General features: G+C 34.3%; 2 protein-coding genes across 5 annotated transcripts; one reads left to right on the top strand and one right to left on the bottom strand.

Annotated features, from left to right (window-relative positions):
* Positions 1–733: 733 nt before the first annotated feature.
* LOC101215048 (BTB/POZ domain-containing protein At1g63850) lies at positions 734–4548 on the top strand. Of its 4 annotated transcripts, none has more exons than XM_011656429.2 (3): positions 734–2328; positions 2464–3454; positions 4076–4548. In XM_011656429.2, the coding sequence occupies exons 1-2, from the start codon at positions 1240–1242 to the stop codon at positions 3403–3405; spliced, it is 2031 nt and encodes a 676-aa protein (XP_011654731.1). In that variant the 5' UTR covers positions 734–1239; the 3' UTR covers positions 3406–3454; positions 4076–4548. The 4 variants fall into 4 exon arrangements, 2 of the variants coding, with proteins under 2 accessions (XP_011654731.1, XP_004143891.2); XR_969443.2 differs by having other exon boundaries at positions 735–2328; positions 2464–3563; XR_969442.2 differs by having other exon boundaries at positions 735–2328; positions 2464–3598.
* A 749-nt stretch (positions 4549–5297) lies between these two features.
* On the bottom strand, positions 5298–7215 carry LOC101215294 (phosphoglycerate mutase-like protein AT74H). The gene is made up of 5 exons (XM_011656428.2): positions 6689–7215; positions 6104–6223; positions 5779–5992; positions 5602–5682; positions 5298–5499 (listed from the first exon to the last, which is right to left on the bottom strand). The coding sequence occupies exons 1-5, from the start codon at positions 7113–7115 to the stop codon at positions 5406–5408; spliced, it is 936 nt and encodes a 311-aa protein (XP_011654730.1). The 5' UTR covers positions 7116–7215; the 3' UTR covers positions 5298–5405.
* Positions 7216–9981: the final 2766 nt, after the last annotated feature.

Genomic DNA, 9981 nt, shown 5'->3' with positions numbered 1-9981 from the left:
GAAAAATTATATATTCAAATAGTTGGTTGATGTAAACAAATAACATACTAGTTGTTTTTAAACATAAATTATTCAACCCAATATAATAACTTAATGACTATTTATTACAAAACTAATTGACTATAGAAGTTAAGATGGAGTAGAAAATGTGAAAGTTGGTGGATTATGGGTAGGAATCTTAAAAACACTAACTAACAAAGCAGGATGAAGGTAAGAGCCACTTTAAAGGGAAAAAATAAATAAAAAATGAGAGTTCTCACAATTTAGAAGTTTGATGTATTTGATTGAGTTCTATTCTATGAGTATTTAGTGGTTTTGCGTAATAAACATAATTTTTCTATTTTAGACTAGGAGGATCAGATTCCATTTGATTTTTTTTTAACATTCTAACTATGAGTTTATTTGTTTTGTCAGGTAGTCATTAATAACAGTTATTATGTTAATCACAGTGATAATACCAATCTCATACTAAGTTTTGGATCTTCCCGCGGAAAGCAACTATCTCTGATTGGGTGTAATACATTTCTTTCTTGGTGTTCTTTTTGTAGCAACCCTCAACTTTTTTAATACAAAAATTTGCACTTCCACTTTAAAGAAAAGAATTTATGTCAACAATAATTTTAAATTAAAAGCATGAGATGAAGAATTGACAAGTTGTTGTTATTATTATTGTTATTATTATTAAATCTTCCCTTCACCTAAAAACTTTAGAACAAACTCCCCATCAAAATGAATTCAATTCTACGTTTGAATCCCATAGATTTAAAAACAACAACAACAACAACATTCGATTCAATTCCTTCAATCATTACATGAACAAACCAAGACAACATTATCAAATCCCCTCCTTTAACAAAGCCATTGAAGAACCTTGTGTTGTGGGGACTCTCTGCCCATTATAATGGACATTTAGCTTTTCCTTCTTATTCTTCTTCTTCTTCTTCTTCTTCTTCTTCATCTTTTTCATCTTCTTCTTTAACTCTTAAATTCCCTATGTAGGTTTTCTCTTGTGTTGTGTTGTATTTATTGCTCTTCCTTCTTTCCTGTGTTCTTCTGTCTTTTTCTTATCTGTCTCGTTTCCACCGCCATTTTTAATTCCTATTTTTCTCTATGTTTAATCGTGAATTTCAAAAACCCCGTTAACCCATTTCCCCTTTTCTTTGATTAATTCGCTGAAAGCTTATGGTTTGAGCTAAAGGACAATTTTTTTTAACATTAAACCCCATTGGGTACTTATCAATGGCTGTGCCCGCATCTACAACCACAACTACCACCACCAACGCTTCTACTAATTCCATTTCTTCTTCTTCTTCTTCTTCTTTTCCTAATCATCCCACTAAGCTTAAGCGTCGAAAGTGTCGAGATATCACCGTTTCCGCTAAATCTGACTCGTTTTCTTCTTCTTCTTCTAATTCCTCATCTGGGTTCCAAGGATTTTCTCATCGAAAGCTTGATCGCCCTGTTGTCATTGTTTCTTCTGAGAATTCTTGGTGTTGTCCTGCTTCTAAACCCTCTTCAACCCCTCCTGCTCTTCCTCTTCCTCCGCCGCCCCCACCTCCGCCTCCGTCGGATTCTCACCGAAGGGTTACTTCTCCGACTCTCGCTAACGGGAATCGAGCAACGGATTCGGTAATATCGCCTTCTGATTCACCGTCTGCTTTCCGGATACGGTTTTCTCCTGGAACTCTTTCTCCGGTAATGGATTTCACGACGTCTTCGTCCGGTGCTGCGTTTAATGGTCATTCTGGATCGAGTCATGACTCTTTCCCTTCTGGGTTTTCGAAGTTCAACTCTGCTCTTACCGCCGGGCTCTTGAACCCAATGTCGCCGCCGCCGTCTACTGATAAAACCCGATCGAGTCCGACCCTTTTTGAAATGATGGCTAGTGAGCCTGATATTCACCCTAGAACTTCTCAGATCCCTCCTCAGATTGCCTCTGTTTCGGTTCATAAGAATCAAGTTCCTGTTCAGGACAAGCAGGCGTTGATGATGCAGAGGATTTCTGAGATTTTGGGTTCTCGGAGCCCTGGAAATCAGTTCAATGACGCTTCTAGCAGTGACATTAAGCTCACATTGAGTTCTAGAGATGGGATCAGTGTTTCGATGAGTGTTCACCGGCAAATTCTTGTTGCTCATAGTCGTTTTTTCGCATTGAAGCTATCGGAACGGTGGGCGAAACAACAGCGGTCTCCGTCTCCATACATTGTGGAGATTGCTGACTGTGATGATGTTGAAGTGTACATTGAAACCTTGAAGTTGATGTATTGTAGAGATCTGAGGAAGAGGCTGATGAAGGAAGACGTTCCCAGAGTTCTTGGAATTCTGAAGGTATGAGTCTTTTAGGAATTCTAGAAAGTTATCAATGTGCTTTTGGTGTTTCATTACTGAATCTCTGCTTTGTTAGATCCCCACCTAAATTTGCAATGTATGATAATTGATATGATGGTGGCATTGGCATTTTAGGTCTCGGCTGCAATCGGATTTGATGCGGGTGTTTTATCTTGTTTGGAGTACTTGGAAGCCGCCCCATGGGCCGAGGATGAAGAAGAGAAGGTGGCTTCACTCTTATCTGAGCTGCACCTTGAAGGTGTCGCAGCAGGGGAAGTTCTAAAGAGGGTCTCAGTTGAAGTTACCAATGGACCTGAAGATGGCAACGACAATGAAGAAGTGCTACTGAAGCTTCTACATGTAGTTCTTGAAGGAAAAGACGAGAAGGCAAGGCGGGAGATGAAAGGATTAGTTTCGAAGATGCTTCGTGAGAGTTCCTCGCAAAGTGACCTTCGAAAAGAATCCTTGTATTCAGCTTGTGATGGTTGTCTGCAGTTGCTCCGCAATCAATTTATGCGAGCAGTAGGGTCGGATTTTCATGGTGTTGGGGAGATTGCTAAGCAAGCTGATAATTTGCATTGGATTTTAGATATCTTGATTGATAGACAGATTGCTGAAGATTTTTTAAAAACCTGGGCTTCTCAATCAGAATTGTCAGCTACACACTCTAAGGTGCCTGCTGTTCACAGATTTGAGATCAGTCGAGTTACTGCTCGGTTATTTGTTGGTATCGGAAAAGGCCAACTCCTGGCTCCTAAAGATGTGAGATATCAGCTTTTGCAGACCTGGTTGGTGCCATTTTATGATGATTTTGGTTGGATGAGGAGGGCATCGAGAGGCCTCGATCGCCACCTCATTGAGGATGGTCTTAGCAATACAATTCTCACTCTACCATTAGCTTGGCAACAAGACATATTGCTAGCTTGGTTCAATAGATTCATGAATTCAGGTGAAGATTGTCCTAATATACAACGAGGGTTCGAAGTCTGGTGGAGAAGGGCCTTCTGGAGACGCAGCGGTGAACAAGAACGACCTCGACCGATTCGAATTGCCACCCCATCAACAGAGAATTCGTGAAGCGCTCTTATTTCAAAGGACATATAGCTTAGTTCATAATGACTAATGGGTTGGTTCTTTCTCTGATCACTGGAGGCCTCATTCCTTGGTATTGGTTAGTTAGGATCTTCTTCCTTCCTAAACCAGGAGCTTCCTATGGAGGACCCAATGTACCTGAGGTTAGGTTGGAAGAAGATAATAAATGCTATATATTGTAATTCCTCTTATCTTTACCTTCTTTCTCTTTGAAATGAGCTTGACATTCGTTTCAGTTTCACCACTCGTGTTTCTGAATCTCTGGCATCTGTGAGTTTTAGAATAATCTGTGGAGATTCAAAAGTCATAGCTGAACAGTCATTGAGTTACGGTTGAAATGCTCTTGTTTATCTGTATTGAAGATCAAGTCCAATGGGTTAAGATTGTTCTGTTCTGTTTTATTATTGGTCTGACTTTGCAACGGTCTTCGAGTTGACTTCATCTTATTATTCTCTTTAATAATCTTGGATCTAGATACCTTTTATGGAGAAAGAAAAAAAGAATTAGTTTACCATTCAAATGTTTTAAAAACTGACTTAGTGGGAGAGATCTAAACGCGTTATCGATCAAATGTTTTCTTTAGGTTGTTGAATCTTTCATTCCAGTAGATATTCGCTAGTGAAACGTTATCTCACTTGAAGCTTTACTCTTGCAGTCACACGTAACAAAACGAAACGAAACAGATGTCATCGGCAAAGGCAATTCCCAAGAGGAGTGTACAAAGGATGATACCGAAACTCGTACTGTTAAATACGACAAGCGAAGATTTGATCTACCAATCCGTGTTTGCCCTCTGCCTTGTCATTTGATATGTTGCAAGAAGAGAAAGGGAGAGAAACAAGTGTGAATGATGTTTATGAGTTGCAAGTTGCAATCAAACTTAACACTTAACAGTGGTTGGAATAGATATAGATAGTTGGAAGTTGAAATCTGGCTTGGTTTGTTTGAGAATCATAAGTTGTATATGTTTTGGCCTTTTTTTTCCTTTTTTTTTTTACTTTTTAGTTTGGGATCATGTTCTTTGCAGCACGTTTGGTGAAAGAACATTGTGTTGATTGTTCCTTTCCCATTCTGCCAAAAAGTTCGCTTCCTTGAAGTATTCAATGAATAATATTCCATTTGGAATCATATTTTACATCTCATCACAGACAAGGAAGGTATTGCTTAGATGCAGGTTTTCTTGCTTTAAATGGAGTGAGAGAGTGAGAGGGTTTCTTATAACTCCTCTTTGATGATTTAATTATCCTTTGTTGTTAGTTCGAGGGAATGGTTTCTAATTGAACTTCTTTGTGAAGGAATTCACAACCTCTCGATTATTGACATGGTTGCAGTTCGTTTTTCATCTCGTGATTGAGATGGAATATAATGCTGGTTTGTTCAAGGGATGGATTATGGAGTTTGGTGCTTCTCTTTTCTTATTTTATAGAATGTTCTTTGGAGTATAGTGTTATTATAGGAACGACTCCTTTGTGATTTGGTGAGATGCTTGAGTGTATTTGGTGGGGATAGGATTCCACAATTTAGAAAAGGGACAAACTACAAAGTAGTTGAGAAGTTTAATATATTGTATATAAGCTGTATTTGTATATGTTATTTGACATTTCGAAATCTAAATTACATTACATTATTTACAATTTTGTTCCAAGGTTTTAGGGTTTTGTTCCAAGGTTTTAGAGAAGTGTACAATATAAATTCTCTAACTCTACTAAACACTTTTGAATATATAATCTGATAATTTTAATTTTTGTTCATGGATGTAGTTAGCATACTATTAGTGAACTGTGCAAGTTTGTGTATTGATTTTTCAGATAAATTAAATCATTTGTTACCTAGTTTTTGTAATCAAGAAATTGTAAAACGTGACAAAGCAAAAAGAATTTCTTCAGAATATGAACAAAGATTTATTTGACTTTTACTAACATATATGTTGTTATTAACTCAACTGTACAAAAGCTGATTTAGAAACAGTTTTTTGTTTGTTTGTTTTAGGTAACAGTACATTCATCATCAAAATGTGTGAAGAAGGAATTCATCATTGCACAATCATAGTTCAACTCTCCTATTTTTGCATGTTTTTGCCTGAAAACACAACAATTATCTTAAACTCAAACCAATCTCAAGGCTAATAAGAAAGAAGAAAACACACACACACACACAAAGAAAAGAAAAGAAAAAGCTTACCATTCTTGATCAATCAACATCTCATCTGTAAGTCCAAATTGTCTCAACTCTTTCTCTGTATGGTGTAACAGCAAAGTGTACCTGCAACACAACCGTAGGCCATCGTCGACTTAAATGACAACCATCAAAGTCAGAAACACGAAGGGCATAGTCATTCGGAATTAAAGGGGATTTTACCTTCCACCAAAGCCTTTCTCCATCACAATCATTTTGCCATTGCCCAAATTGTTGAGTCTTTCGTACTGTTCAACAGTCCATTTGTACCATCTCATGAGGAAGACTCTAAGAGTGAGGCCATGGGAGACAAGAACCAAGTTCATGTTGGGATTTCTTTGGCCTGGTGGTTGAAACCTTCCAACATCAATGTCTGATTTCAACGTTTCTCTAAATCCTGTTTGAGTTTTAGTCTTTTTTATTTCAGTTACAAAACTAAAAGAAGAAGAGGGAAACTTTCAAGGCAGTAAAAAAAAAAATACACAAATAAAAGTTGTTCTTATTGTACCTGTGATTCTATCATAAACATCTGCTGCAGATTCTCCATTTGGGAAGCGATAGAAAAATCTACCATACAGCATTCTCACAGCTTTCTCAACTCTCATTTTCTCTCTATCTTGAAAGTTTCCTTTTTATAAATATATAAACACAAACCTTGCTTAGTAAATTAATACTGGATTGGTGACACTTTAGACCTGTGTTGTTGGATTAAATTTTTGTTAGTTTTGATTAGACTTATTTGTATGCAAGATTGTGGCGTTTAGGTTCACTTGATCTCAACCCTTCACTCTGTTGAAATTGAAAATTGATACAGGTCGCTATGTGTGTGAGTTAAATTTGATTGTTTTTTCTTTCAAATTTGGGAAACTCCTTTGAAGACTGAATTAACGTTACTATTCATGAATAGTAACAATATTTTACCTTAATTCATAAGTACTCCGTTACACAAACTTTTAAAGATGCAAATAAATCCAAAAATCAAACAATTTTGAAATTAGTAAAGTTGCATTTAATTAAGTTACTAAAAATAATATGAAATTTAAAGTAATAATAGTAAAAGTAGGAAAGGGCGGGTGGGCGAGAGGAGAAGTACCAAAATCTTGCTCTCGCAATCTGGGCTCTTCTCTCATACCGGCGATACGACGGCGGTGGAAGGAAGTGGCCAAATGCTGAAGAGTCTGGCGTGTTCTTTTGTATGGAGAAACATAGAAATAAACACTCCAATCTTCAACTCCATCGCCGTCTATCATTTCCTTGATGTTCCTCCCACATTCCTCCGCCTCCTTCATTCCCTTCTCCGTCAATCCGATTCTCGGGTCGGCGATTCTCGTGTAGGCGCTCTCGTCCACGTTCCCTTCGCTCTCCCCGTGCCGGACCAGTATGATCCGGCGTGGTCTCGGCGGCCGGACTCCGAATAACGAGTAGCCATTGTTGTTGTTGTTGATAGACTTTGGTTGTTCTCCTTCGGTGGTGCAGCGGATTGGAAGAACTACGGATTTTGGGAACAAAATTGTGGCCATTGTTTAAGGCCCAGATTTCTAATTTAAAAATATCTCTCTCTCTCTCTCTTTTCTTTAAAGAGTTAAAAAAATCTATTTTTCTTTGGTCATCCAATAATCACACTAAGACATGAAGGTTTAATTACAATTTTAATTCTCTCTATCTATTAGAGTATGTTGTTAGTATGTAGTAATATTGTAACTTCCAATCTTTATTAAACTTGTTGGGTTATTGGTTTTGGACTAAGCCAATAAATTTTCATTTAAAAGGAAGAATGAAAGAATCTGTTTTTTTTTTTTTTATATAGAGGAATATAGAACAAGGAATCAAAGAATCCCTGCAAGCATCTCTAGTGAAAAACAGCTCTATGACAAGAGCTTACCATCGCAGCTCGCTCTCAAGGCGATTGAACAATACCCATTCGCTTAAACAAAAGAAACAACCCATGCAGACGCAACATGGGCCTCGATGTCCAGAACCAAACAAGAATTAGACTCACATAAATTAACTAACAACACAAATAAGACCACCGCAATCAGAATCATCGGCTATAAGAATTATTTGATTGATATATATATGTAAAACTTCAAAGATCTATGAATTTTTATTCAATGTATTTAAAGAAATAGAGAAAGAATTGATTCTTTCGTAATGAAATGTTTGAAGGCCCATTAAACATGAAGATGGGCTTTTTCTGTTTATAATTGGGCCGAGGTGAGTCAAGTTCTATCAACCGGCGGCCCATGTTTTGAAAAAGAAGAAATTAACCAAAAAGAAAGTGGAAAGTAAGGCTCATTTGATTATTCTTTTAAAAAATCTTTACAAAATTTCTTTGACAGTAAATTAACTTAAAAAAGAGTTATTTCTCTTTCTTTTCTCTTTTCTTTTTCTTTCATAAAATATATATATATATTAATAACTAAGAATAGTTTTCAAATATGATCATAAATGTATCACTCTTTAGTTATAGGATTAATATTTTTTTGGTTAAAATATTATAAGATGGAGAGATGTTTGAATTTATGAGCTCAAGATGTATAATCAAGAGTCAAGACAAGTATCAAATTGACATTTTACTACTAAAATATAAATTAGAATCCTATTTTATTCAACAAGATTCTAATCACATACATCTACCAAGATGGATTTATATATGTTTTGGATTGAAGGAATTTGTGGGGAAAACAATAAAAGGATAAATTGAAGCCTTTGTATTTCACTTTTCTCTTCTCCCATACAAGAAAAAAAGGAAAAACAAATTTGAGAAAAAAAAAAAACAAAAACAAAAACAATTGTTATGGGTGTGTTTCTTAAATTGTAACACCATTTTTAATACACCATCACTTTAGTCAATATCAATTTCAAATCAAATAAAAGAAATCATGTATCTAAAATCATAATGGTTGAATTTTTAACAAGTTTCTAACAAAACAAAAAATAAAATGATTATCAAATGCGATATAAGATATATTATTTTTTTTTGTTGATTGATTAGGTATAGAAAATTAAATGAAATGTGTATCTAATTTGATAGGTGTTAGGATTAAATGTTTGATTTGAGAGAGAATTTATTTTGATTATTAGGCTATAAGAAAAAAGGTTGTTTTCTTTTCTCATTTTTCATATATTGACTTAAGTAAACTTAAATTTGTAAAAAAGAAAAAAATGAAAAAGGAGTATTTGAATAAATGTATTAGGAAATAAAATGAAAACCTAATGAGATTAAAAAGAAAAGAAAATCCACGTAGGAAGAGACATTAAGAAAACATTGCTTTTCTCAAAGGGAAACGTTTGTTTATGTTTGGGTTTTTGTCATTTGCTTTGACTTTTGTGGTGTCGGTGACTCACCTTTCTTGGAATCTTTGTTTCTTTTTTTTTTCTATTTAATATATTTACATATGTATCAAAATATTTATAAAATATAGAAAAAGAAAATTAGATTATAACTGTTCAGTCATTTTTCTGTTTACAATGATTTGAAATTTTGTAAATATTATTTGAGCAATTTTTGTATTTACAACAATTTCGTATTTATTTATTTATTGTTCATTCTTCACCTAACTCTTTCTATTCTTTCTTCTCTTTCAATTATTATATTTTATTTCTCACACGTGTATTCTCTTTTTCTTTTCATCTTTTAGTTTTCTTCCTCTCTTTTAATACATGGGTCTCACTCTAAATAAATTATGAATAAAAGTTTGGGATCCATATTTAAAACTAAACCAATATTTTAAATTATCTGAGGTCCCCTTTCATATCAAAATTAATTATTGACTTTAGACACAGAAGTAACAACTTTCCTTTACTACATTTCATCTCTTTATATGTAGGTTTTAAAAAAAAAATTGTTTTTTTTTTTCTTCATATATTTACTAATTACGAAAGTTATGAACAACAAATTATAATAAAACAAATCTAAGTAGGACTTATTCTAAATTTAATTAAAAATTCAATAATTTTAAGTATAACTATAAGAAAAAAACCATCGTAAACTTAAATAATATTTGCGAGGCTTCAACCTCCCAAGTTTATTATGCTCTAAATCTATTATTCTCAAGAATTAAACTAAAAATTCACTTTAGGAGTACTAATACACACATGTAGGACTACTTAATTGAGTAGCGGTAAATATGTATAAAGTGTGGAATATACATAGTTATTAATAAGATATAATTGTGAAATAGAAACAAAGATATGTAGAATAAAAAGTGAAATAACCTAACAATATTTATCTTAGAACTAAGTAATTTTGAACCAAAATTTGATAATTGAATAATATATTTTTTTTTCAAAGCAGAAAATTTTGAATGATAACCTAGCTGTTGCTAGAGATGTACGTGCATGCTTTATATTTATTAAATATGTTGTTGTAAGAGATAGATATTT

This window comes from Cucumis sativus, chromosome 5, assembly GCF_000004075.3.
Source record: "Cucumis sativus cultivar 9930 chromosome 5, Cucumber_9930_V3, whole genome shotgun sequence".
NCBI classification, from domain to species: Eukaryota; Viridiplantae; Streptophyta; class Magnoliopsida; order Cucurbitales; family Cucurbitaceae; genus Cucumis; species Cucumis sativus.
The sequence above is the reverse complement of the archived record's forward strand: the minus strand, read 5'-3'. Positions and strand labels throughout refer to the sequence as shown.

Coding starts and splice junctions, on each gene's coding strand:
- LOC101215048 (XM_011656429.2), top strand. CDS start 1,240: ATGGCTGTGCCCGCATCTACAACCACAACTACCACCACCAACGCTTCT. Junction 2,329..2,463: donor GAGTTCTTGGAATTCTGAAG/GTATGAGTCTTT, acceptor TTGGCATTTTAG/GTCTCGGCTGCAATCGGATT.
- LOC101215294 (XM_011656428.2), bottom strand. CDS start 7,115: ATGGCCACAATTTTGTTCCCAAAATCCGTAGTTCTTCCAATCCGCTGC. Junction 5,993..6,103: donor TGTTTATGATAGAATCACAG/GTACAATAAGAA, acceptor AAACTCAAACAG/GATTTAGAGAAACGTTGAAA. Junction 5,500..5,601: donor ATGTTGATTGATCAAGAATG/GTAAGCTTTTTC, acceptor TTGTGTTTTCAG/GCAAAAACATGCAAAAATAG.